This window comes from Acipenser ruthenus, chromosome 30 (assembly GCF_902713425.1).
Source record: "Acipenser ruthenus chromosome 30, fAciRut3.2 maternal haplotype, whole genome shotgun sequence".
Classification (NCBI taxonomy): domain Eukaryota; kingdom Metazoa; phylum Chordata; class Actinopteri; order Acipenseriformes; family Acipenseridae; genus Acipenser; species Acipenser ruthenus.
The window spans coordinates 11708349-11736284 of NC_081218.1; the positions used below are offsets into that span (position 1 = coordinate 11708349).

The 27936-nt window shown below is 43.7% G+C and overlaps 2 protein-coding genes across 5 annotated transcripts in view; one reads left to right on the forward strand and one right to left on the reverse strand.

Moving 5' to 3' along the window:
• The window catches only part of LOC131702731 (acidic mammalian chitinase-like), a 122645-nt gene that overhangs the window by 30301 nt on the left and 64408 nt on the right, over nucleotides 1-27936 (reverse strand). The gene's annotated exons all lie outside the window — the stretch shown is intronic.
• The window catches only part of LOC131702729 (phosphatidylinositol 4-phosphate 3-kinase C2 domain-containing subunit beta-like), a 30752-nt gene continuing 15247 nt past the window's right edge, over nucleotides 12432-27936 (forward strand). For both annotated transcript variants that reach the window (XM_059004602.1, XM_059004603.1), the window contains exons 1-13: nucleotides 12432-12811; nucleotides 18890-19762; nucleotides 20097-20197; nucleotides 20435-20595; nucleotides 21611-21731; nucleotides 23095-23206; nucleotides 23320-23399; nucleotides 23570-23633; nucleotides 23756-23902; nucleotides 24145-24178; nucleotides 24767-24962; nucleotides 26136-26258; nucleotides 27055-27222. In XM_059004602.1, the coding sequence (XP_058860585.1) occupies nucleotides 18968-19762; nucleotides 20097-20197; nucleotides 20435-20595; nucleotides 21611-21731; nucleotides 23095-23206; nucleotides 23320-23399; nucleotides 23570-23633; nucleotides 23756-23902; nucleotides 24145-24178; nucleotides 24767-24962; nucleotides 26136-26258; nucleotides 27055-27222 (2102 nt within the window). In that variant the 5' untranslated portion in view covers nucleotides 12432-12811; nucleotides 18890-18967. The remainder of the gene's footprint in view (nucleotides 12812-18889; nucleotides 19763-20096; nucleotides 20198-20434; nucleotides 20596-21610; nucleotides 21732-23094; nucleotides 23207-23319; nucleotides 23400-23569; nucleotides 23634-23755; nucleotides 23903-24144; nucleotides 24179-24766; nucleotides 24963-26135; nucleotides 26259-27054; nucleotides 27223-27936) is intronic.

A 27936-nucleotide genomic window follows, 5' to 3' on the forward strand; every position in this document is an offset into this window, starting at 1 on the left:
TACAGTATCTTCAAAACCTTGCATATAAAACTCAACAGTACAAAAACATTTAAATAAGGTGCAATCCTCTAACCCCAGATATCATTCTTTGTGTAAGACGCCCACAACAGAGAACCCTTAAGATATATACTATTCATATTAAATGTAGTGACGTCTTTTTATTATTATTATTTGTTAGCTATGGCTTACTTTTTATGTAGATCTATCCTTAATTTCAATATGTTTTAATTGAATTGCTTTTTGTGATACAAAATTAGACACCCCCCAAAAAAAGAAGAAATAAACGAAATAGAAAATAAAAACTACAGCTCAAAATAGTTTATTCTTTTTCTAAGAGTTGATTTAAATCATCAAACAACATGACAGAACTGCTTACAGGGAATACATGAGCCCAGCGAGGTTTACACTGTTTTTTGTGTAGAGCCGGTTGTTTCTGTTGACTCGGATGATTCCACAGTGAGTTTAGCCACAGGTGATACAGGTGCAGTGGTGGTTTCAGGTAATGCAGGTGCAGTGGTGGTTTTGGGTAATGAAGGTGCAGTGGTGGTTTTGGGTAATGCAGGTGCATCAAGTACTATTGACCTTAACTATGTGTGCCAGAGAGGTTGTCACAGATTAACATCTCAGGGTTGAACACCAGAGGTGTGGGGCAGGTCTTGTAGAAAGGACGTCTCTTGACGCACACGTAGAAACCTGCTCTGTTGCCGGGGTCTCTGTAGATACCGTTGGGTTTCAAGATGCAAAAGCCAGGGCTGGGGGCAGCGGGAGGAACCACACAGTTCAGGACCTTTTGATCGAAGACCATGCCCTCATGGCAGGTGAAGTAGAAGGTGACTTCGTTTTCACATCTGTAGAAACCTGTCAGATCTTCAGGATCCGCGTAGAGCAAGCTGGGTTTGTTGACGCAGAAGTTTGAGTTGTATAATTTGGGGGTAGTGGTGGTTTTGGGTAATGCAGGTGCATCAGATACCGGAAACCATATTGTATGTGTCTCTGCAGTGCCAGAGAGGTTGTCACAGATTAACAGCTCAGGGTTGAACACCAGAGGTGTGGGGCAGGTCTTGTAGAAAGGACGTCTCTTGACGCACACGTAGAAACCTGCTCTGTTGCCGGGGTCTCTGTAGATACCGTTGGGTTTCAAGATGCAAAAGCCAGGGCTGGGGGCAGCGGGAGGAACCACACAGTTCAGGACCTTTTGATCGAAGACCATTCCCTCATGGCAGGTGAAGTAGAAGGTGAGTTCGTTTTCACATCTGTAGAAACCTGTCAGATCTTCAGGATCCGCGTAGAGCGAGCTGGGTTTGTTGACGCAGAAGTTTGAGTTGTATAATTCTGGTGCAGTGGTGGTTTCAGGTAATGTTGGTACAATGGTGGTTTCGAGATATGTGGGTGCAGTGGTGGTTTCAGGTAATGTTGGTACAATGGTGGTTTCGAGATATGTGGGTGCAGTGGTGGTTTCAGGTAATGTTGGTACAATGGTGGTTTCGAGATATGTGGGTGCAGTGGTGGTTTCAGGTAATGTGGGTACAATGGTGGTTTCGAGATATGTGGGTGCAGTGGTGGTTTCAGGTAATGTGGGTGCAGTGGTGGTTTCGAGATATGTGGGTGCAGTGGTGGTTTCAGGTAATGCGGGTGCAGTGGTGGTTTCGAGATATGTGGGTGCAGTGGTGGTTTCAGGTAATGTGAGTGCAGTGGTGGATTCAGGTAATGTGGGTGCAGTGGTGGTTCCAGTTAATGTGAGTGCAGTGGTGGATTCAGGTAATGTGGGTGCAGTGGTGGTTTCAGGTAATGCAGGTGCAGTGGTGGTTTCAGGATATGTGGGTGCAGTGGTGGTTTCAGTTAATGTGAGTTCAGTGGTGGATTCAGGTAATGTGGGTGCAGTGGTGGTTTCAGGATATGTGGGTGCAGTGGTGGATTCAGGTAATGTGGGTGCAGTGGTGGATTCAGGTAATGTGGGTGCAGTGGTGGATTCAGGTAATGTGGGTGCAGTGGTGGTTTCAGGTAATGCAGGTGCAGTGGTGGTTTCAGGATATGTGGGTGCAGTGGTGGTTTCAGTTAATGTGAGTGCAGTGGTGTTTTCAGGTACTGCGGGTGTAGTGGTGTTTTTGGGTAATGTGGGTGCAGTGGTGGTTTCAGGTAATGCGGTTGCAGTGGTGGTTTCAGGTAATGCAGGTGCAGTGGTGTTTTGTGGTAATGTGGGTGCAGTGGTGGTTTCAGTTAATTTGAGTGCAGTGGTGGATTCAGGTATTGTGGGTGCAGTGGTGGTTTCAGGTAATGCGGTTGCAGTGGTGTTTTCAGGTACTGCAGGTGTAGTGGTGTTTTGGGGTAATGTGAGTGCAGTGGAGGTTTTGGCTAATACGGGTGCAGTGGTGGTTTCAGGTAATGTGGTTGCAGTGGTGTTTTCAGGTAATGCAGGTGCAGTGGTGTTTTTGGGTAATGCGGGTGTAGTGGTGGTTTCAGTTAATGTGAGTGCAGTGGTGTTTTTGGGTAATGCAGGTGCAGTGGTGGTTTCGGGTAATGTGATTGCAGTGGTGTTTTTGGGTAATGCGGGTGCAGTGTTGTTTTCAGGTACTGTGGGTGTAGTGGTGTTTTTGGGTAATGTGGGTGCAGTGGTGGTTTCAGGTAATGCGGTTGCAGTGGTGTTTTCAGGTAATGCAGGTGCAGTGGTGTTTTGGGGTAATGTGGGTGCAGTGGTGGTTTCAGTTAATTTGAGTGCAGTGGTGGATTCAGGTATTGTTGGTGCAGTGGTGGTTTCAGGTAATGTGGGTGCAGTGGTGGTTTCAGGTAATGCAGATGCAGTGGTGGTTTCAGGTAATGCAGATGCAGTGGTGTTTTCAGGTAATGCGGGTGCAGTGGTGGTTTCAGGTAATGCGGGTGCAGTGGTGGTTTCAGGTAATGCGGGTGCAGTGGTGTTTTCAGGTAATGCAGGTGCAGTGGTGTTTTGGGGTAATGTGGGTGCAGTGGCAGTTTCAGGTAATGCGGTTGCAGTGGTGTTTTCAGGTAATGTGAGTGCAGTGGTGGTTTCAGTTAATGTGAGTGCAGTGGTGGATTCAGGTAATGTGGGTGCAGTGGTGGTTTCAGTTAATGTGAGTGCAGTGGTGGATTCAGGTAATGTGGGTGCAGTGGTGGTTTCAGGTAATGCGGTTGCAGTGGTGTTTTCAGGTAATGCAGGTGCAGTGGTGTTTTGGGGTAATGTGGGTGCAGTGGCGGTTTCAGGTAATGCGGTTGCAGTGGTGTTTTCAGGTAATGTGAGTGCAGTGGTGGTTTCAGTTAATGTGAGTGCAGTGGTGGATTCAGGTAATGTGGGTGCAGTGGTGGTTTCAGTTAATGTGAGTGCAGTGGTGGATTCAGGTAATGCGGGTGCAGTGATGGTTTCGGGTAATGCAGGTGCAGTGGTGGTTTCGGGTAATGTGATTGCAGTGGTGTTTTTGGGTAATGCGGGTGTAGTGGTGTTTTCAAGTAATGCGGGTGCAGTGGTGTTTTCAGGTACTGCAGGTGTAGTGGTGTTTTGGGGTAATGTGAGTGCAGTGGAGGTTTTGGCTAATACGGGTGCAGTGGTGGCTTTGGGTAATGCGTGTGTAGTTGTGTTTTCAGGTACTGCGGGTGTAGTTGTGTTTTCAGGTAATGTTGGTGCAGTGGTGGTTTCATGTAATGCAGGTGCAGTGGTGGTTTCGGGTAATGTGATTGCAGTGGTGTTTTTGGGTAATGCGGGTGTAGTGGTGTTTTCAAGTAATGCGGGTGCAGTGGTGTTTTCAGGTAATGCGGGTGCAGTGATGATTTTGGGTAAGGTGGGTGCAGTGGTGGCTTTAGGATTTGTGGGTGCAGAGCTGGGGGCAGTGGGAGGAAAGTCACAGTTGGTGATCATTGGGTTGTAGATGAGGATTGAAGAACAGAGGAAGTGAGTAGTGTTGCGTTCCTGGCAGTGGTAGAAAGCACCAACATTCTCTGAGTCGCTATAGAAACCGTTGGACTTCTCTTCGCAGAAGTTAGATCCTTTGGTCAGTTCCGGGGGGTAGATAGGCAGGAATGGAATCTCGATTTGGAAGTCACAAAGCCAGGTTGTGCTGTTGAATAGAAGAGGGGAGCTGCAACTCTGGTAGTACGCAACCCCCCTGAAGCACTGGTAGAAGGTGGAGGGGTTGCTGGGCTCCGGGTAAAGGCCGTCCACCAAGTTGACGCAGAAGTTGGGAGTGGGGGCATTGGATGGGAAGTCGCAGTTGGAGAGGAGGGGGTTGAACACTAGCCCAGCGCTGCACTGGTAGTGGTAGGTGACCCCACTGTCACAACGGTAGTAGCTGTCACTGCTCTCTGGATCCACCATTGTCGCGTTGGGCTTGCCGGCACAGAAATTCAGGTCGAATGCTCCGGCTGTTGGATATAGATAATCAATCATGAATGGTTATAGAACTGGAGATGGAGAAGTGTATGTCAATGGACTGAAAGCTATTTAAATTAATTTCTGAACTGTTGTCAAGAGCATTTAAATAATATCAGTTTATCTAATTCATCCAAACAGACCCAAAGAATACAGGCAAGTGTATGGCATTCCATATCATTTAATATAACAGTAAAGCTTTCTGATAACCCAGAAATAATTGACATAATCAAGATTGTTGGAAAATGTTACTAAGTAACTTTATTACACTACATCTATCCCTAGCCTGACCCCTACTGCTTATTTACAGCTATTACCAGTAAAGGAAACACAGACGTGTACAAGTTAACAATGGGGACGATTTCCAAAGCTTTTTTACGCCTTTTTATAAAATTAAGCAATAAAAGAACATATGTTTCACATGACATGACCCTAACATGCAGCTACAGGAACATGTATGAAACAGCCACGTTCAAAAGAGACAACATATATGACACATGCAGCATAAGGGTTCATGGGTCCTAAATCCTGGCTCTTTCAGCCCATTCCTATCCCAGAACTTGTCCCAACCAGGTTCTTAATTACTTCATTTGACTCAAGCTAAATACATTACATATATATTTGACATAGAAATGCATAGAAAGATATAGCACAACATTAATTTTTTGTATTTGCTTTCATTTAAAACAAACAAAAAAAAGAAAAATCACTGGTGTAAATGCTTTGCGAGCGTGGCCCGTACAGGCATTCATGCTGTAGACAATCATTAGTTCATTTGGTTCATAATTGTAATATAATTACCTGAATGGAGAATCAGCAGCAGAGACAGTGCTCCTAGAAAGACAGAATGAAATCGACACAGTTAGTCACTGGAGAGCAGTTTCTCTGATTAACACTCCCTATCACACCCTACAGTAAACGCACAATAAAGAGGAAGCATTGTGAAAGCACAGCAAAGCACGCTCAAAACCACAATAACTATATATCCCCTTCAGTCAGTGTGTGCACGATTCTACCATGTTAAGCTTCCTGTCTATATATCTATTTTATAATGCATGTGTGTGCTTTTAATTCATGGCAGGGTAACTTCTCACACTCCATAGAGTTCACAACAACTGTTTAAACATTTCTAAAAATGGAATTAAATATTTGAGACCGACGGCTCTGAATGGCTCTGTTAATTGCATGGACCAATATTTTCACTAAGCACCCCTTTCTCAGTTAAAAAAAAGAGTGAAGCTTAAATAATGCAGCGTAAAAACTATTTAAAAAAAAATACAGCACAGAGGATGGGAAAAAGTAGCAGTGAGTAGAAGAAACCAAAAAAAAGAAGTTGATTTTAAAAAATTGTCTCAATAGTATTAATTTCTAACAAATAAAAAGAGTTTTAAGCAACAATAAAAAAAAACTAAAAACTAAAAACCCAGAGCTCTACACAAAACAATACTTGACATAATTAACAAATATGAACCAACAACTATAAACCAACAAATATAACCCAATATCACCCAACAGAAATGCCCTCCTACCTCTATAAGTGATCGCTGTTTCCATGTTGAAGCTGTGATGTGTGTTATGTGATGGGTACCCTGCTTTATACCCTGTTCAGGGAGGGTTTGGGCAAGTAAAGAAACACCTACATTAAATTCAAGACTATTCAGATGCTAATGTCATTGTTTAAGACAATAGCAGGCAATTCAGGTTAGCATGTAATTCAACTGTGTCTAGATCTGTGCCAAAACTACACAGGAGTATTATTCCAACAGGAGTATGGCAGTCTTTCTATACAACTGCACCTGTATAAAAATACACACAATTGGCTGCCTTTTTGAAACTTGTGAGCACATTTTAAAAGGTCCAAGTTAGTCTCAACTGTGTCTTGTTTAACCTTTTTGCGTCACATTTTTATGAGGTAACACCTTTATTTGCTAGAGATCCCATGTTTTCATGGCTAATCCATTTGTATTTCTGTGGGAGTGGTTGGTATTGTTACCTTTTACACATGAGAAACAGTTCAATGCTGGTAAATGACTGTGAGATGTCTATATTATTGAGGCATAGTTACAGAGCATGGCTTCATTATTACAGAGCATGGCTGCAAGTGGGCTGCAGCACTTAAAATTCAAATGCTTTTGAGTGAAACTGGCTTGCTTTTCTTTTTTTGCTAATTGTAATACGGGAAAACCGCACCCCAGAGGTTTACACAGGAAAGGGAGAAGCTGGGCTTTTAAGAGTTAATGAAGGCACACAGTGATACCGAGCTTCTGCATTTTGGGTGCAACATCTTGTGGGATGCCTTTTAATAAAAAAATGTTTAATATTCTTAGACTATTGTTCTTTGATACTAAAAAAACAGTAAATCCTTACATACTGGAAAGGAGAGAAATGTGCAGCATTCACAGAATGGAAACATCTAATGCTGTGTGTATTGTGAACACTAAGGCCTACATATTCTGAACTGTTTTAAAAATCTTATTCCTAATTGTAAGTAAGAAAGGAGTACCAGAAACCCCATGAAGTCCATTATATCTAGATTTTTAAACTTGATTTTTTTGGTTTTGTTTACTGATCAGTAAAGCACAGAGCTTACCAGTAGTAGCAGGGTGCATCAGTCAAAAATGTCCCCTTTCCTCTAATCTCCTATGCAAAAACTCTTATTGAGGGGTGCACCATAACACTGTGGGTAAGCTGTTGTGTACACTGCAGAATCAATTGCTTTATTTATCAATCAGTTCATTTATCCAGGTTTCAAGTTCCATGTTTTCTTTTGCTAATACCTTTACTGGGACAAACCTTTAAGTGCATCGCTTATTGTCCAAGAGTCAATCCTGGATCAAAAACAATACAATGCCTTTTCTTTTGATTGCATTTATTTATTTGGCAGATGCCTTTATCAAAGGCGACTTACAGGTGTCACAGGGCAGTAATGAGTTACAATGCAAGATTTAATATTTAAATTCAGTATAGTTTACAGTAAGTGCAAATAACACTACTAAAATACAATCTGAACTAGGATGCAGCAAGTTAAGATTACAACAGGTTATATCTACAATTGCATAGTAGTGCAATAGTGCAAGGATAGTGCATTAGCTGATCCAGTAACATGGTGCTGAGGTCAGGCAAGTCCAGTGCATAGCAGTAGGGGTAGAGCAGGAGATGGTGATACAAGTGCGGTCTAAACAGGTGGGTCTTGAGGAGGCAGCAGAAGACTTTTGCTATGCTTTATTACACTTTGCTATGCTTTTACTATGTGAAACTTTTATAAGGGTTAGTTTGCAATGCGTACCTATGCTTTACCATGCTTTCACTATGCTTTATTACACTATGCTGTGCTTTTGCTATTGGAAACCTTTATAAGGGGCTATATAAACCCCAGCCCAGGTTTACAGCAATACCATTAATAAAATAGTTTAGACAACGATCAATTTAACTGATTTTAAATGAAGGGGCTGTTCTTCCCCTAGAGCTTGCAGATTCATTTCTTCAGCCTGGTCACTGGTGACATTCCCAGCTTGGTCAACAGTTTACAATGTCAAGTGTAGTTTTATGTTTTTTTCTCCTGTATTTGTAATATAAAAAATCGAACCTTTTTTGTACTGTGTGAAAGATGGGAACATAAATGAAAAGACCATATTTAACAAAAACACTGGAGTGTTACAACACACTTTAAGTGTGCCAGCTTAACATCATTTCACACTGAGGAATCACTGCTGAGCGGTAACAGCATTGCTTCTTACTGTTTCATTTAAACACAGAACTATTTACTGCTGACAAACATATTGACTGAACGGGCTGCTCTCAAAAGTTAGTGCTACTAAAGGATCTTTGCAATTGCAGCACAAAGTAATACATCTGGAGTTGTCTCTGTGAGTGCGTTCTGTATTTCACATTGTGAGCAAAAACTCAAACTACATTTAAATAAATACAACGGTAAATTCACCTGTTAAGTTTTCTTTAGGTTGAAACTGGAGGGGTCTCCATTGTGATATAATTCTATTGTTTAGAGCTGGACTGAATGATTAAAGACACTGCTCCACAGGTTTTCAGGCACTCTCCAGCCCTGTGCCCCAGGATTAGGGTGACCATGTGGCTCTGGTTTCTGTTTGAACTCATGCTGCAAATGCAATCTTTCATTTGGCTTTGCTTTGTAATTCACTGGGGTCTGAGCACAGAGGTGGGATTCAGATCCAGTTATACAGCTTTGGCCAAAAGTTTTGCATGTCCCCCTATATAATTAACGAATGAAACCTGCTGAATAATGTTACATGCCACTTTGTAGTTTTCCATATAGTTAACGAAAAAGTGACAAAATGTAAAAAATGCCACATTTCGAAATCTAACATGAAATTTCCTGTATACTGCTATGGCTTCTGGTAGACTTTTGCTACATCATTTTGTAGTTCCTTTGATTACATGATGTTAAAAATAAAATAGCTAAATAGTGTTCATATACATGCTTGTTACCAATGAAGAAAAACGCTGACGATTTCAAGGAGCGACAAAGTGTAGTGGTTTCGAATCACAGCTCAAAATGATGGTGAATATTTGCGGCATTTCCTCACTTCCACCACACGAGGGCAGTAGAACCAACTGAACCCTACTGCAGCGGTGAACCCAGCTGCGCAGCAAACCCCGGATGCAAATTTCATTACAGAGGTGCAAATTAGATTCCACCAAACACACCCTCCACAAGTCAAAGCTGAAGATAAAAATTAATAACATTAATAAATTAATAAATCTGCAAATCTGCGAAGCATGTTTCTTATTTCTGTATCACTGACCCCATGTCTCATAACATGTCATTTGTGATGCTCATTCAGTATATTTATGCATTATTTTGGTTTATGATCTTCTGTATTCAGAATAGGAGAGTGCAGTAAAACCTGCTAGTAAAAACATGAGTGAACGCATGGTCTTCCGAACATACACTTGTAAAATGGTAAACAATGGGGATGCACAGTACAGGTATAGAGAAAGAATGGCAGTGTCAGTTGTTTCTTTGCTGTAAGTTGGGTTGGTAGGTAGGAGGTTTGTAATATTGTTTCAGTTTGCTGGTACAGTACGAAGATAATGTTTCTGTCCCAGGTGTATGTACTGAAGTCTATACTGTGATACACATACTGTGTTCTTTATTGTAATACAAATGGCTCTGATAGACAGTGGAACAAGATTCCGAGTAGTGCTGTTGCTAGACAACAGTGCACTGGTTGGATCCCTTGGGCCTCATCGCTAAGCTTTTTTTTTTTTTTTTAATCAGGTTTTTCATCTGGAATGGGCCATTATAAATTTGCAATATCACACTGTGAGGCATAGTGAAATTACAGCACAGATCGATGGCTGCCTATATTAAAACATACACAGTTATCTCTGGATATTGACCCATTGCATAATTTACACACGGGGTGAATGCACTGTTAGATCACATGTTGACCGTACATTATAGACGTTGTATATTGTCCTGTAGAAGTGTCCTTTGCTAATTCACTGCTTTTACTCTTTTGTTTTATTTTTTATGTGTAAAGCAGAGAGAAATAAAAGCTGTATAGAAACAGGAGAAAACATGAAATATGACTGCTTGCATATCTGCAGATTGAGTGCCTCAGTATATCCGATCCTGGATTCCAACACAAACTGCAGCTCTATATTTAGTTTTCCAGTCCTGGTATCCCTACCGATAACCCTCAGTGAGATCATGCTTCCCCTAGTGTTTGACTGGCAGCAGGCGCACCAGTGAAACACAGCCTCACCCCTAGTGATGTGCTTCTATGTCCGAAACATTCTGAATACATGATCTGCTTTATTTCCTCAATTCTCTTCTTTTAAAAGTCAAATGAAACAATTCCACACTCTTCTCTCATAAAACAAGAGTAAACTACTGACAGGACTAAAACACATGGAGAACAGGCCTCTTACTCATACATGGTGGTCTGTACTGTATGTAAACCTTTTGTCCAAATATACAAAATGCCGCATAAATAATGCAATTTAATATACGTAACTAGATATAAAATCTGATTAATTGACTGCTTAATTAAAATATAGGTTTCTGAAGCATTATGTATAACCCAACAGCTTTCCTATCAGCATGGCAACACAGGCCACAGCACCCTAGCAACACCGAAACTTGTCAGCTGCCTCTCTTCTGTCTTAAAGGACCCCTGCAGCTAAACAGTTATCAGCCTTTTTTGTGGCCTGCTATGTAGAGCTTTACTGGCTGTTTCGTGATGAGGAGTGAAGCAGCAAAGTACAGGGCACTGAGCAGAGACATTAGGCGTGGTTAGAGCTGTGGGTCTGAGATAAGCATTGTGGTCTACTGGTTAGTCTTGAGGGACTGGCAGCCGGGCAGTGTGGCTTAGTGGCTTGTTTTAAGGTGCCGGGAGGCAGTGTATGTTGTCTTTGAACCGCAGTTCAGTCCCTTCAGTCGCTGTTGGGCTATCCTGGGGAAGAAAGCACATGAAATAAACAACACCACAATAAAACGCATTTGGACTGGAGACGCACTAATGTGTACAGAGATTATTGATCGACTTTCACAATCACTGAATTTGCAAGCCTGTTATCATATGTCAACACAAAGGAGACTTAAGGTGGTATTAAAAGATTACTGTTAAAGAGAGGCATAACAATGTACAGCTCCAGTCATTTGTGATCCCTTAAAAATGAAAAAGCTCAGTCCATCTGTTTAGTTTATTGCATACGTTATCGGTACTTGTTTTTAGTGCTGATGTGTTCTCTGAACCATGTACTACATTTGGTTGATAGATAATAAGCTTATAAGTGTTTAAATAGTAACTAGCTTTGTAAAGGCGTGCTAGGCAGTGTAGTGCTATATAGTTATAGCCTTTTATCTTCGGAGGCCTGAGAGATAAATCAGTAATAGTGGCAGCTAGAAGATCATAAAAAAAACAAAGATCATGCAAACCTAACATTATCAGATAGAGCATTCCATTAACGCAGTGAAAGATATGCAAATGAGTGCCAATATCCAATTGAAATCGAGGGACAGTGAAAGTAAAACATGGACGTTAAGCAGCAGTTTGGAACTCAGCCTTAAATGACCTGCGCTGTGGCAGCTGAAAGTCCATGAACCTGGTCTGAGTTGGCAGCCTGGCCTGTCGGCAGTGAGAGTGTGTGGGGGGGGGGGGTATAGCTCTTGCATGGGAACGGAACGGGAGAGGTCCTGTCCTGTAACAGGATTCCATTCCCACACACCGCACCCTGGCTCTGCTAAAACAACACACCAGCCCACAACATTTATTAATCTCTGTGAGCTTCCAGGAGGATCATTCTGATGTGTGGTGCAGCTGGCCAGCAAGGTGTGACTGTCCTATATAACAGAGAATACCCTTATCGGAATAATATATGGTATTGCCTGTGATGCCTCACTTGGTAACACTTTTCATGAAGTGTCTCTAATTACTATGTATGTACATAGTAGTTACTTAGTAAATACATGTGTACTTACACATAATCACAATGTTATTATGCATAGTTACAATGTACATAACTCTTTTTGCACAGTGGTTTGCACAGTGGTAGCTATGCTAACATTTGTGGACTCTTATTTTTATTACAGTATATGTTGAAATGTGATTTCACTAAACCTACTCTGGTGGGAAAAAAAAAAAACAGGAAGATTCAAATAGAGTTGCACAGTGGCGGTAGATGCAGCACTGTTTAGCCCCTTAAAATAGACTGCATGGATCTTAATAGAGCGCTTGTCCTCATTGCGTGACACTGTCATTGAATCGAAAGGGACAGACACAGACAGGCTTTGTCTCCATACTATTTAAGGCTGTTCTCCATAGTATTAACAACAGTGGCATTTTCTGACACCACAATACGACTTATCAGAATTTACTACCTGCTTTTCTAGTATAAACAAGCAAGGCCGTTTTTGACAAGGTGGCACATTTTGACCTTCATAATTGTCAGAATATGCTACGGGTAGCAAATTCTGACAGGGAGGCATTTTCTAACGCGGCAACGATCTGATGCCTGGTTGCTATGTATTTAACAGTGTGCTTTGCAACGCCTTAACAAAGAAGCACCATGCTGTCACTAGAATGCCACTACCGCGGATCTGCTCCAGGGGGCGCTCCACCGCCGCCTCCCATTGTCACTGACCTTCTGATGAGAAAGGCCGTGCAGCTGAGCTGATGGAACAGCTCCCAGCAACGAAGCAAAGAAAAACTAGCAGAGGAGAGAGAAAGGAAATCGTATTGTTCACCCTTGCAACCGCATGAAACTGGGGCACGAGGAAATCTGCGAGCAGCGATAACAATAATATTAATAAATATCTAGTGAAGCAACACCGCTGCACATAGGCGTCAACAGTGACTACAGACTGTTTAACCTGTATGGGATCGGCGTCGACTTCTCGAAGATTTCAAGCGACGTTACTGATCTTTGAGTGCTGGTGGTATCTAGAAGCAGGTAAGAGATTTTAACATAGAAAGCAAAACGTGAACCCCCATTCTGAATTGACAAGGTAATAAAATAACACAGCAGTATTCAATACAGATGAGGTAGAGGGGAGTCACACAACGAACTAAACATCGCGTTGCGCGCTACAGACTTTTGGGACAAAAAATCTGCATTCATCATTTAAACCAGAGGAATGGTTGGAAGGAAAGGGTATCCGGTTTAATTTATTTTATTCGCCATTTGCAGAAAAAAAGTGTCAGAAACCTGCGAAGCGAAACTGATGAGTATCGATGTTGTTCTACCGATACTGTTTTTGTTATAACGTGTTGGGAACTGCAGTCAGTATGTTCTGCATGTGAGTCTAGCGCCCGGTTCTCTAAAATGTTATAAACATGTTTGTTTAGGCTTCTGTTTCATGTGACACATGTATTTTTGGACAGTATCTATAATACAGTATAGTTAGGTGTGTGTGTGTCTACGCACTGAAACGATCAAAACAATGAGCAGAAATACAACGCTGTGGTTTGGAGATTTGTTGATGTGCGCTTTGCTGGCTGTAGAACATATTTCTTCCCTCTTACTTTGCAGAATTTATTTGTTGTGTTGTGGGGTCACAAAGTGACACTATCCCGTCGCTAGGAAAGTAAGAGAAAGTTAAAAAGCGCGTGTGCACGTGCGCATGTTGTTATGGTTGGCACAAGGTTGCCAATAGCAATGATATGGAAGCATGTATAATGATTGTTAAATGCTTATACTGTATTTTCAAAGTTGCACTATTTTACTGAGTCAAAACTATGCATTTATTTGAAATAATGATTCAATTTTGTCCTTCTGAAAAAAAATCTAAATAAAATACTGTGAACCTAAACCTAGTAAATAATTAGTATTGAAATAATAAATAAAAAGCCTTTTTCTAGGAAGGCAGAAACACAGGACTGCTATAAGGCTACACAGGCCCCACTCCCACAATCCCACAATCCCATAAGCACAGTCTCTTGGGGAGACGGCAATGCCTCTTTGTGTCTTGGTCCTGCAGGACAGCTGTGCTGCTGTCACTTCCTAGTATTGTGTGGGCTGCCCCCGGCTCTGCTCCACAACAGGGAAGATTGGAGTTTCTGTTATGGTCAGGTTCTCAGTACTGGGGTATTCAAGTCTGCATTGCTTGCCTGTGCACATTCAGTAAGAGACCCTTCTAACAGCCACAGATCGTATGTGATTACTCTGTGCAGTGTACATTATAAAAAACGTACTTTTGTTATATGTTGTCATTGGTCTTCTATAGATCATTTTGAATCTTGCTTTTTAGGTATGCAGTATTTTTAAGTACAGAACACAGCATGGAAAGCTTAAGCTGCTGTGTCACATTTAAACATATTAAATTTGCAGTACTTGCTCAAGTAACCGCTGTACCTGTGTGTCCAATAGATGTTCTGTGGAAGATTTCCTTGAGGTCATATTGGTGCCTAGGTCCATTTCCATCACCTCCTTTAGTTCATCGTTTAAAGAGGAGTAGTTTTACTCAACATTGTGGTTAGACTACCAGACACATTTTACACAGATTGCTTTACAGAAGCCATATTTGAACGGGGTCCCTACTGCCAAAAGGGAATCGAAAGCTAGGACTTCTGTCCAGTTCATTCTGAATCTTGTCATCTCTTTATTTAGTTTGTTATTTGTTTGGCTTGCCCCAGCAATGCAGAGATTGGAAACTCTGACAGCACAGCAGTGTGACTCTTTCCAGGTTTTACTATTATCGGGGCTATAGGATAACAAGCTCTGTGTGTTAATAAGCTCATAGTAAAGCCTGGTATGGAACAAACTGCAATGCAATCCAAGACTCCATCCCTGCAATGTGTCTCATTCCAAGCCTGGTGAGCGGGTAGTTCAGTCTCCATGCTGTCGCCTGTCTGAGAGTCTAGTAAAAAAAAAAAAAAAAAGGCTGCCTACTTACCACTCTGTATCTCTGGTGTGGGTGGATCTGCAGGAAGCTCTAACCTTGATAAGACATCTCCTTCTTCACCCACAGTCTATATCTCTGTGATCTAATGCACTTGGAAAGTATCCGCCCTCACACCTCCAAGTGTCTGCTTCAACACTGATGTCTCTGATGACTCTTCCCACTGAAGTATAGTAACACAGCTGACATGTTTTGCTGCATTCCATTCTTCGTGCTTGTAGATCTTTGTACAGTAAGTCCCAACCTGTGAGGAATGTGCCTCGTGCCTGTAATGGCCTTTTGGAGCCCTCTTTGAGACTGCTGTTATGTTGGAAGGTCGGTGCTAAATCGGTCAACATGGTATTGATATGGTACAGTATAGCGCCTTTTACTGCCCTAGCATCGGATACTGGATACCATCAGCAGCCCCGCTGAGTGTCCCAGGGCATATGCGCTTGTCAGGTCTTAAAGTTAGGAGGTCACAAATTCATGTAATCCCAAAAATCAATGCACTATTGAACTGCATACGGGCATAACGAATTGAGCAGACTTCCGATCGTGTGCACAGAAAACGAGTCTCGCAGACAGCATTGTAAGCTGATTATTCATTTATGAGGGCAGTACAGTAGTTGTAGGAAAATATTGGGAAAAGTAGAAAACAATGTACAACAACTGGACTGTGTATCTCAAACAAGTTGTGCGAGCATGCAAGAGTGAGTGGAACAGAAGCAACTCGGGTGCAAGTTTTGTCTACCGAAGCAGGACATCCTGTTATTGCTAAATAGTATAAGCTTAGCAAGAGCTCGTCGATTGTAATGGAAAGTTTTCTGTGGGCATCCCCTTCATTGCAGTGTGTTATTTTCACCCGGTAGTGGATATTACGTCACCGTGTTTACTGTACAGGTGCTTGCATTGCAAGGACAGGGTTCTGCAGTCGGCTATACTGTTGCTCTATCCTGTATGCTGCAGACCATACAGCCCTGTATTTGTGCTAAACAGCTAGAAGGTTCACCAGCAGCCCTGACAATAGGGCTCAGGACACCCTGTCACAGCTCTGTTCTGCAGAGAGCACATTAACCCCTGAGCGACTCAGCCGTGCAAACAGCAACTCTGCTACTGTATTGTGTGATTCCACTTTTAGCTGCTCGTTATTAAGGTGCATGTTGGGGACTGAAATAAAGTTTAAAGTTACTGATGTGCAGGATTACAGTGACGGAGAACCAAAGCTGTTTTTTTCTGCTCATTTCCCCTTGCTTTGCATGCATATCCCTGGGGAATGGGATATAGTGGAGTGTACATAGGCTATATCTTGAATTGGAGTTCCAGTTATGTGAAGCTTGTTAAGGTCCTTCTGTCTGTGCATCTCTTACACTCGGTGGAATTGCTTTTGCGTGGTATTGAAACTTTGTCTGCAGTATGCGGCCTTGGTGGGGATGTGTTTTTCTAACATGTTTTGGAGGATGGAGTGTGTGTGACAAAGTGTGTATGCACGTGTGGGGGTGGGGGGGTGTGGGGTGACAGCCTCTCTTTGTCTGCCTGTGTAAGAAAGGGCCGTGTGACTGTGTCTGAGTTTCCTGGCTCACGTGATGGCTTCAATCCTTTGTTTTGTAAATCTGGGAGCAATCCTAATTGAATCAGATTAATTCCCTATGGGAGATTCATTTTTGTGAGCCAGTGTTCCAGCAGCCAGGCTGTGGGTCTCTGTGGATCAATGATGCACACCCCCACTGACCAAACCCCCCTTCTGGGGCATAGCTTGGAGAGAACAAGGGCCAGTGTTTCTGGATAACAACCAGGAGACTCACAGTTATGTTTCTTTCTCTAGAACACCAACACACTGGCTGCCGATTTCTACAAACATTGTCCTCCAGGGTTTGAAAACCCAGCAGTAAAGTTTCAAAACTAGCTAATTCATATTTGGATTTCTCTCTAGGTGCATTATTTTGAGCCCTTCACAAAGGTCTATTCTGACAGTCTGTCTGCTTCACTGCAGTACGCTGGTACCTGTAAGTCTCTTAAGTGGGTGATACTGTAACCAAGGCTCTAATATCCATTCTGTATCTTTTGTTAATGTTATCACTGGTTCCGTTATCACAGTGCTGCTTCTGAAGATGGGTTTGTTCTCTGCTTATTCTTTTTAGATTTTTTTGGAGTACCACACTAGATTGCTGACACCCTTTTGCTTCCTGTTCTGTGCAAGAGGTCAATCTCGCTTCCATGGCCTGGCTTATTTTCCTCACTCTGGCAGACCATGGGAGTAGACCTCTGCAAAAGCCCACAGGCTGTACAAACCGACAGCAGTAAATACAAAAACATATGCATTTAAGTTGTCAAATAAGCACTGTTTTAAACGAAAGTGTTTACCGTGAGCCGTGCTGTACAGTGACACTGTTTCCGTGATGATATGTGTTCAGATCAGGTCGCCCTCTTCCGCCGTTCAGCAACACTGACTCATCTGGTAAGGGGCGGACAGGATCTTCCTGTCAAGGTGATGGGCAGTGAGTGAGATGTGCCAAGGAGAGCTTGTTGATACATTTTAATGCTTGCGCTAAATTAAGAGAATTGGGACTGAGGTCCGCAGAGCAGGTACAGCAAGGATCCGTCCCTTTATGAGAGTCTGTTGAACATGAAACTATCACTATATATCGATTGGAGTGCAGCCAGCCGGATAGCAGTTGTTTAGCTTACTTTCTTTTGGTCTGTTCTCTCTTCCTCTTATCTCCCTTCCCTTCCAGCACACAGCTGTCGTTTATATTGATGTGGCTGTCCTCAAATTGGCAGACAGTTAACCAATTTGAAGACAGCCACATTCCGCATGAGTATTTTTGCCAGAGAAGGTTTTTAACTCTCCTTGCCAAACAAAACAACAATAAATAATAATACATTGTTTTAACACAAATACATCTAAATAATAATACAAAAATAATACAAATAAATATAAGGACAGGGTATACCCTGTCACACAAGGCTACAATATATCCTGGGATGGAAGCACTGTAGCTTAAATGCCTCTTTGCATTAAACGTCTGACAGCGATGTGAACATTAAAACACTATAACCTTCATGGTATTCAGTTAATTCAATTTAAAGAAAAGTGTATTTCGCACAGAGTAAGTAATTTGCCACACTTTTGTCCGGTCATTTTTGGGGTGCGTTCTGTCGGTACTGTACATTAGCTGGAGAGACTGGCTTCCTCTCAGTCTTTACCCCCTGTGATGGGCTACAGCCTTGCGGTCGGCACAGGAAGGAAAAGTCATTCAAAAGCAGCAGGACTTCCCTTGCGGTGTTTCTGAGTGTCCTTGAAGCGGCCGGCAGGGGGGAGGGGGGAACTGAAACTGTCTCGGAGTCTTGGCTCAGTACGTCAGATGCAATGAGCTGCCTGCTGCTGGGTCTCATACAGCACAAGAGCATGCCAGTGCTGTGCCCATACCGTATGCAGTGGCCTTCAGACTTTCTCGTAGCTTGCATGTAAACGAGGCTTCTTTAGGCTGTGTTATCAGCCACCTGACCTCATTGCAGCTGTCATGTACTGTAAATGCTAACATTTGCTAACGCTGTTTACACACTGGAGTTTGTGAGTGTTTGCTTGGCTGAGTCGTGGTACAAAGTGTAAATGGAGCAGGGACTTTGCCCTGCATCTCTTATCTCTGGCTCCCTCCCACTTGCTCTGCTAAGGAAGGACAGTAAACCCTTGTATGGAAGGTTTGGGGTATTGACTGTTCGTTTTAAGATGTTTCAAAAACATCTTAAGATCTTTTAACCAAAAAAATCCCATGGGCATCGTTTTTGTTTTGAAGATCCATTGTCTTATCACTTAGTTCAGTACACAGCATTGAAATGGCCCCACCTCAGTGAAATAGGCGCAATTCCAAAGCATGGAAGTCTATATTATAGCCTCTCCAAAGTCTTATATCCCCCTCAGTCATACATTTTTTATGACATTTTTAGAAATTAACAGTTTATATGAACTCTTTGGAGTTCGAGAAGTTGCCCTGTCGTAACTTTGGGGGATACATACAGGAAACTTAACATAGTAGAATTGTACACATAGTAACTCAAGGAGTTTGTTTTTTTGTTCCAAAATTATGCAAAGCTACTGTACTAAGTATAATATTAAGTTTACAGACTTTAACAGCACTTTCCTTCTGCAGGTCTCCAAGCCTGATGCAGTTCCCGAAGAGCCCATAGCGCCCCCTGTCTGCAGTCTCTCGCACTCCCCCTGTGGGATCATGTCGGCGGCACAGACACAGAGCGATGGCGATCAGCACTGGGGCTGTGGGGAGTTGGGGCTGAGCCCCCGTGAGCTTGTTCTAGCTGAGGCCCTGCAGATGGAGTACGACGCCCTGTCGAGGCTGAAACAGGACCAGACTCCCCCTGGAAGGAGTGTGGGGCAAGTGGGCAAGCTACCCATGTCGGTGCCCTCCATCTCCACACAGACACACGGGGCTAACAAGAAACTCAACAACACCACAGGAGGAGGCAGTGTTTCCCTACTGAAGGGGCTCTCGGGGTCCGATCCCAATCTGAACCGGCACCCCCGAATTCAGGAGAGCCTCTCCAACCCTTCGAGAATCAATCTCCAACCCCGGGACACGTCAAAGGAGCCCATCTATATCCTCGATCGGCCTTTTAAAGACGGGGGCTCGTCTCTGCTACTCCCCAAAGACATGACCTCCCATGACACCCCGCCAGCCGTTCCCCCGCGCCTTATCCTCCCGGACCTCTTGGTTCCCTCAGTCCCGGCCAGGCGGAGCTCCACTCCCCGAGACATCAACCTCTTCACCCCCGAGATTGAGCAGCCCAAGCTGTGCTCCAGGGAGGAGGACCAGCTTAGGGACTATCAGGAGCTCAATGAGGCCCTGGCCCAGCTTAATGGGGACTTCCCTCACAGCAGGAGGAGGAGTGGGGAAACCTCCGGGAAACCAGTCGCCCGCAGCAAGACCCTCCCCCCGCAGATACCCCCCCCAACTTACCAGCCCCTCCGCCGTAACAACAAGGACAACCAGAGGGTCTCTGCAGGACCAGTAAGATGCTGAGCAATGCTTGTTTCTTGGTGATAGTATAGGGAGTTTATTGGCTTGCATGCATTGCGTAATGCAAACCTATACCTGTTTTAAAGTATTGTTTCTCTGGTTTCTCTCTCTCTCTCTCTCTCTGCTTATAATAAGAATAAACTTGGCACTTGCCTGAAACTTTAAGTTAATGACAAAGGTGGCAATACACTATAGATGAGCATTCTAGTAAAGCTTTACCGTTCTGTGTAGCACACAGGGCAGTGCATGCAGTGCTGGCGACTGTATAACACTAGACCCGTGTTAATGAACGCGCTGTGTTAAGTTGAGTGTGTGTTGTTTGCAGGTGACGCTGCGTTCCAGGGTGCCTGGCTTTGGCTGTGAGCTGTTCCAGGTGTCCGAGGAGAGAGACGAGGAGGTGGCTGCTTTCTGTCACATGCTGGATGTGTAAGAGTCTCTATCTGTCACTCTGTATTGCACTACTCCTGTATTTACAATCTCTTCTACAGCAACTGTACCTGTCCATTTCAAGAGCATTTCTTACATTCTTGTTAAAACCCATTCATTGTTACACTGTAGCCCCCTTCCTAATTTTCACCCAGATCTCTATCTGTCTTGCTTGTTCTATCCTGTGTGTTCACTGGAGCTCTTTCTTACCTTCTGACCCTGTGTATGCGTTGGCAGGCTGCGCTCAGCTTATTCCTACACTGACTGCTGCAAGAACCCAGGCTTCGTGTGGAGTCCGGCCGTGGCCAGAGATGACCAGCAGTACGGTCATGGCGTGAGCATGAAGGTGACCGTCGTGAGTGACCACCACAGAGAGCCCCTCACCTTCACCTGCGATGGTAAGGTCTCGATAAATGTACCCTTCATCAGCCTTCACTGTGCAAGAACATTTGCTGCAATGGGCCCTATTCTCAAATAGTGCTTACAAGCATTCTCTTAGGTTAAGCAATGGCTTTAAAAAATAAGAATAAGTAAATCTTTCTAAAACAGATTAAAAGGGTTTCAGGAACTTCAGACTTGATTTAATTCCTCAGAACATTGCTACGTTCCTACAAATAGTCATTAGGATTCTGTAAAACACTGCCTAAACACTGATCTAGTTTTAGTTTTTTCCTTTGCTTGTGATCCAGTAGCATTAAGAAGATATTTTTAGGTACAGAGCCTTCATTTTATTATTCACTGTGCCAGTATTGTGTGAGTAACGCAGTGTCAGTGAGATGTCAGTCAGGAAATCTGCCAAACAGCTAGTTTGAAAGCATATGCAGTTGCACTACTACAATGTACAGTGTGAATACGATTTTTTTTAATACAAAAAAACTGAATTTCACAGCACTGGAATCTATATCATATGTATTTCTTTGCAAACAGTGTAACTGTTGTATACTGGAAACTCCCTTTAATTAGCATGCCATTCATTTGAGCTAATTTCCTATGTCCATTTAATACAGTAAAGCTGTACAATCTAGCAGCCAAATAAGTGCAAGCCATGAAAACTTACAGGTGCACATGGTGGAAAATGCAACAATAAGTAAGCCCACTTAAGGGAACTACCTCTGTGTGTCTAATATGCATCTCCTCTCTTAAAGGTGGCAGCATTAAACAGTATTCTGTTATATAAAACTATCAATTACAGTCCAGGAAAACGATGGTACTGCATCCGTTCTGCAGGCTAGTTTTCATATCGTTATATGAGATCCCCATTATATTGAGCAGCCTGTCGTCCGTTACATTCATATAAAATGCACTCCTGTTTTTTTTTTTTTTTTTTGTAGGTCTCTGTGCTCCTAGTTTAACATGCACCGGTGTTCACAGTTCTGTCTCTTCCCCCTCTCCTTCTCTCTCCACCTCTCCCAGGCTCATCCACTGTGGACCTGCTCATTTACCAGACTCTGTGCTATGCACATGATAACCTTGACTGCTTTGATGTAGACGACTTCATTCTCAAACCCTGCGGACTGGAGGAGTTCCTGCAGAAGTAAGCAACGCTCTCCCCTCAGTAAACCATCTCGCAGCCCTCCACTCTGTATGTTGTGCTATGTAGTGATTTCGGCAGATTGGGGCTTCAAACTGAACTGTGCTAGGGTGCAGTGATACAGGGAGTGCGGCTAATATAGGGAACTCTTACTGAGAGATTATAAAGTGTGCTCTTTTCAGTTAAGTTTACTACAGTTACTCAACATTTTGCCATTTATTATGTGTTCAAACTGAACCCAGGGATATCGGGCACTAAATTCATTCTTCTTGTTCTCCTTCTTCTGTTCAGTGGCTTGTAGGGGCTATTTTGATTCCTAAATTCTCCCCAGTCTCTGCCTGTGAGCGCTATGTTTTTATAGCCGCAGTTCTGTCCTGAGGCCTGTCATGTTATAGGAGTGGGGTGGTGAGACAGGAAGCTTGGCTGGGAACTGCCAGCTCTCTGGTCAGAAGCTTGTTCACGGGTTAGTGGTGTGGTTTTAAAACAACAAACCATAATTTATGTGACTGATTAATTACACTGTATCCTTTGGGACTTTTTTTAGATACTCTTGGGTTCTTATTAAAATACAGCCTCCAACAAGTACCAGTACTGGAATATTTGTTGGTGTGTGTGCAACTTGGTTGTGACATTTTTTACAGCATGTTCCTGATATATAGCTTGTGTGTCACACTCGTGTATGTCAAAGTGAGGGTTAGTCTATCGTCCTGTATGGCTCACAGAGAACCGGAGGCAAGTGAAGGAGGGAGGGAAGGTCTCAGGAGGCGATTGCCGTCGCAGCTGGCTAGCGCAGTTGTGTTGCAGGAAATGTGGCGCTACCAGATAACCGAAAGGTTACAGTTTACCGTCATGGGAGGGAGGGACTTCCTGTGCTTAACGGGACTATTGTTCTCCCTCTGTCCATGCCAGTAGAGCACAAATTCACAATCTCTTTGGCATGATCATTCAATAATATTGCCATAACGAGTAAACCTTATAACATCGAACCTTGCAAAACAGCCAGCTGCTTTGAAAGCAATCTTGCAGCTGTACTAACTGCCTACTGTACCACACACTTTTGCAAATTTCTGTTTTAATTTTCTATCTTCCCATCCATGGATTATCAGTTTTATTGCCTGTCGCGGTTGGTTCTTCATTAGGAGCAGGATATTGCTGCATGCTTATAAATTAGTATCCTTTCATTTAACCATGTCACAGAAAAAGAAAAAGTGAAAAAAAAGCCAAGTAGTTCAGGTTAAGTTCACTATAGTTTCTAAAGAGTTCCTGAGCAGGTGCAACGTTTTTTATGTAATCCATAGCTACAATGAATATTTTTAATTTCTCTCTTACCCTTGTGTCTCTAACCTAACGTGTTCCTGTGTTTCAGTAACCAGACACTGGGCAGTCACGAGTATATCCAACAGTGCCTCAAGTTTGACTGGGAAATTCGGCTGAGCCTGACAGAGAGGAGTGCTGTGTGCAGGGAGCTCGCCAGGAGGGTGAGTGGACCAGGGGGTGGTGGTGTTCCAGTGGGATCAGGGTTCAGCCGTAAGACTAGGGGTAGTACTTTTTTTGTGACTTTCTAATTGGTTCGTGTGTTACTGATTGACAGGAAGATGATGACAAAACTCTTTCCACAATGAATCACAACATTCTGCTACAGGAGAGACCGATCAAACAAACCGTAACCAGGTAAGGCCACATACACTTAAGGGATTACTACAGGGCTCTGTGTAAAATCCGTGACAAAGTGAAGGTTTTTGTAGTAGTGTGGGGAGACGGTTGTATGGAAGTACACTTGATGATGTTTCTTGCTCTAGCTATTATATGCATGTAATCGTGTTGTATTCTTTCATTGACAGGGAGGCCCTGACGCTGCTGCTTGATACCTTCCACACTGAGGGAGAGTGCTTCCTGCTGGCTGAGGTACTGCTCGTGGTGGATCAATGTTTCAGCTGTACAGCGCAGTATCGGCTGGTTTCGCAGACCCCAGTCAGCAGTAATCATGGAATTCAACTTTGAGTTCTCTCTCCGTATCTCTCTTGCAGGCAGACTTCCCCCCTCTTGTGGAGCGCTTGGTTCAGTCAGTAAAGGCGCTGTGCAACTCGCTGGCAGCCGTCGAGACCCCCGACATTACCAACGCTCTGAGCCTGCTGCCCGCCTGCCCCTGCCGTCTGCAGCCCCGAGTCCAGAAGGTAGAGGGCGAGAGCGTGTGTGTGTGTGTGTGTGTGTGTGTGTGTGTGTGTGTGTGTGGCTGTGTGCAGCAAGCACATTTTAGTTTTATCTTTTATTCTAAGAACAGCAAAGCTTTGCAAAAAAATAATATTTCTGAATTCCCCAGCCGCGGTGTGGTTTGTGTGCGTAGTGTGATGTTTCAGTTCTCTCTTCTTCGAATACTGCGTGTCTTGACAGCTGTGTTGTCTCTCATCCCTGACAGGATGTGGCAGTGCTGGCGCAGAGAGCGAATCGAGGTAATGAGCCAATCCACTTTTATTTAGTCATTTATTTTGAAGCTTTTAACCAGGAACAAGCTAGTTGAGATGTATCTTCTCTTTAAGCATGTTTAGTTTCCTCAAACTGTGTTTAAATAAACATTAAAAACAAATGGTTTGTGACCAAGAGTCTGCAGCAGAAGGAGATGTTAGTTGTGAGGTTCTGTTGTCAGTTGTTTGGCACTATTTCATTTCCTATTCAAAGTACAATATCACGTTTCTTTTGGTCAACCCTCATATCACTTCTTATAATCACTTCTTGTACTTTGTGTTGCTAAGCAGTCTGTTCTTATGTGTATTTTATAGTGCGGTGCATTGATATAAGTTTTCAATCCATTGCATTCCTGCAGATTTCAGATTGTAGTAAGTGTAGTCTGATGCACAGACAACAAACCTACAATCTTCTTCTTTTTCTTCTTCTTCTCCTCCTTCTTCTTCTCCTTCTCCTTCTTCTCAACTGCTTTTCTTTAACCTGAGAATGCTTATTAATAAACAGTATGCTGTCCTATACTGTAAGATCTTCTGGGTGAGCTGTACCTGATGTCTGACGCTCACACTCTTTTCCAGAGAGGGTGGTGGAGTCTCTGACGGCCTCTATCCTGGACCTGGTACAGCTGTACTGCGCCACCTTCAACGCCAACTTCTACACGGCCATCCAGAGCAGCCGGCTGACCGCGTCCACGCAGGAGGCGGGGCTAATCAGCAGCCCGCTGTCCTTCAACATCTACGCAGCCAACCGCATCCCGATCACATGGGCTGCCAGGTACAATCACGGCAATAATACCCAACCCACAGGGACTGCTAGACATTACGGACCAGATCAACTGCAACTGTTCACCATTATGGTGCTTAGCAGGGGTAGCATTACTCTTTCAGTCAAAGTTTGTGCTTCATATGACAGGGGTTTTTATGATTTGATGCAAACCCTTTCAATTAAATTAATTCCAGCTGTAGAGACACAGAAAGGAAATAGACGGCAACCCCCAAAAGTCCAGGTCCACAATCAAGGTTTCAACAAAACAAACTTTTTATTCTTACAAAAATTAGCTAATTTTATATAATATATATTTGTATACATAGACACACTCATATTAATTTCAACCTACCACTCTACCCCACCCCATTCCATTTTGATTGGCACAGTGCTGCAGTTCCCACCCCTGCCTGGAGTGTGACTGAATGGTACGACCCATTCCCTGGGGTCCCTTGATCCTTGGGGACTCCACCATTGTTCCCCTCTGAAATGGATGCTGATTGATGATTGGTGCCTGACAAAGAAGGCAGCCTGGGAACCCTGCGTGGCCTTTGACCTTTCTGACTGTGAGAGCGGCTGGCTGGTCGCTAGGCACCTGTCACATGGTGTGGGAGGGCAGGCGCTGTGTCGCATGCCATCTGTCTGTCAGGAGGGGGAGGGGGGGCTGGCTGTTCACTGATCACACAGTAACCCCTCCCCCCCATTCTGCTCCCACCCTTCTCCGTCCCTCCCTCCTTCAGCCCTCACCCTATCCAAACTAATACAATGCGGCGCTCAAGAAAGATGCTGGATTGCACTCTCTATTTAATTAATAGAGAGGCGCTAACACAAGCACTGGCAATATGCGGTTTCCCCACATGCCACCCTGGAAGGAGCAGTCCAGGCTCCATGCCAATCCAATGATGGCCAATTGTGCAGCATACTGTAATGTGGTGTTTTACTGATATGTGGATTGAGACCAAACTCTATTACACTTGTGAACCAAAACATCTACACCTGTTGTGGTTTCCTACATTAGAGCAGCCTTCATGTCGATCCAGACTTATCGGAGAGTCTGCCATGCTTTCATTACAGCACCTTTTAATGTACACGATTGGATTGTGTCTCTCTCTGTCTTTATTTTTTAAATAGTTGCAGTTTCCTTCTGATTTTCATCTGTCTCGGTTTCTGTTTGTCCTGCAGTTACGAAGGTTTCCACCTGTCATGCTCGCTGAGTCACGGAGGTGTGGAACTCTGCAGCCCTCAACACACCAGCAAGCAGGTCGTCAGCAAGTACCTGTTTCACCTGGTGGTGTGGGACCAGAGGTGAGTCTGAGGGCTGGGGTCATGGCTCCTTGGTTCATTATAGAGCATAACCTGCTGTTAATGGGTAACTCCAGACCCTTTTAAATATGAATGGCTTTTTTATTTGCTTCAGAAGCTCCAGAAACTGTAGACTAATTCGCACTTCTGGGGTATTGAATATCGCTGGCAACAGACATCTAGTGGTGACACTCCTGCAAGGCAACACAGTTATGATGACACCTTAGCACACATTCCCGAGGGTGTCAGGATCAATCTCCTACTGACTTACTTCTATTTGGGTTCAGAGTAACAAAGTTATTCAGTATTGTGGCCCCAAATTTGTATATGTATATGTATTATCGGTGCCCAGGAGATTTGTCTAATGACACACATGAGTACATTAGGATTATCATTAGGATTACCATTTGGACCAAATAGTGGGTCTGTCGCCCTCCCCTTTAATCCCACAGGTTGGGCCGAGCGTCCCTCTAAGTTCCCTGTCCTGGGGTATCAGGCCCGCAGATGTTTCCAGCCCTGGATAAACTGGGGCAGATTGTTTTGGGCTGGTGTTATCCGAGTGGGAGCGTGCGTCCGCAGAATGTGGGGCTGGAAGGCAGGTCCAGTTCTGGCACCTCGTCTCCGATCCCATCTGCAGTTGACCCCGCTGTGGCTTTCTCTGTGTCGATGTTCGCTCTGCAGACCTAAACAGGAAGTTACATGGTCTTGTCCATACCCACGTCTCAAGCAGAGTCAGGATTCCTTTTGTTTAGGTTTGGCAATCTCTATATTACTCTCTCTATCTTTCTTTCTATCCTAGGATCTGCTTCCCTGTGCAAATAAACAGGTTGCCGAGGGAGACGCAGCTGACGGTTACCCTCTACGCCATGCCCCTGCCACCTCCGGGGGGAGCTGAGGAGAAAAACAAGCAGCGGCGCAGCGCAGAGGCCTTGGGTTGGGTCACCATGCCACTCTTCAACTTCCGACAGTGAGTCCAGTAGACAAGCAGCATTGACTGGTTGGAAAAACAACTTGGACCAAAATGGCCCTGAAGGAGTTACTTTGGCAGTAAAGCGACACATTTATCAAGAAAAAAGCCTACTGCTTCAGAGTTTGATTGGGAGTGGGGGGTGGGGGTGAGCACAGCACAGACCAAACAGGACTGGCAGCAAGGGAAACATTCTTGTACAGTAAGAAAAAAAGAAGCTACAAATTAAAAACAGAATTGCTGAGCAGGAAAATAAAGACGTCTTGTTTTCTTTTGCTTCAGAATTGGTGCTTTTTCTAGTAGTAAGAGCTACTCTTATCCAGTAAGAACTTTGGTGCATATTACTGGTTTCGAAACATTTATGACTTATTTTGAAAGGGAAATAAAAGCGCTGCTGTACTTGCCATGCAGTTGATTAATTTTACAAGCTGACCTTTTTCAAATCAGACCCACGTGACCCTCCGGTCTGGTAGGAGCTCTGTCCCTGAAGAAATCCTGGCTCCTCCGGAGGAATGCCAGGGAATCTGTCGGCTTTCCGGTTGGGAAGCTGCCCGGAGAAATGGAGCAAGAAGCAGCTGTTTCCAATCCCAGCCCTGGAGAGCCCCCACCCCTCTCAGTATCTCTTTATCTCGCTGGTTTTCTCAGCTAGTGTCCCTTTCCATCAACGCAGGATCTCATGAGTCTGGCTTCTGTGCTTTCAGATTCTGTAACCTA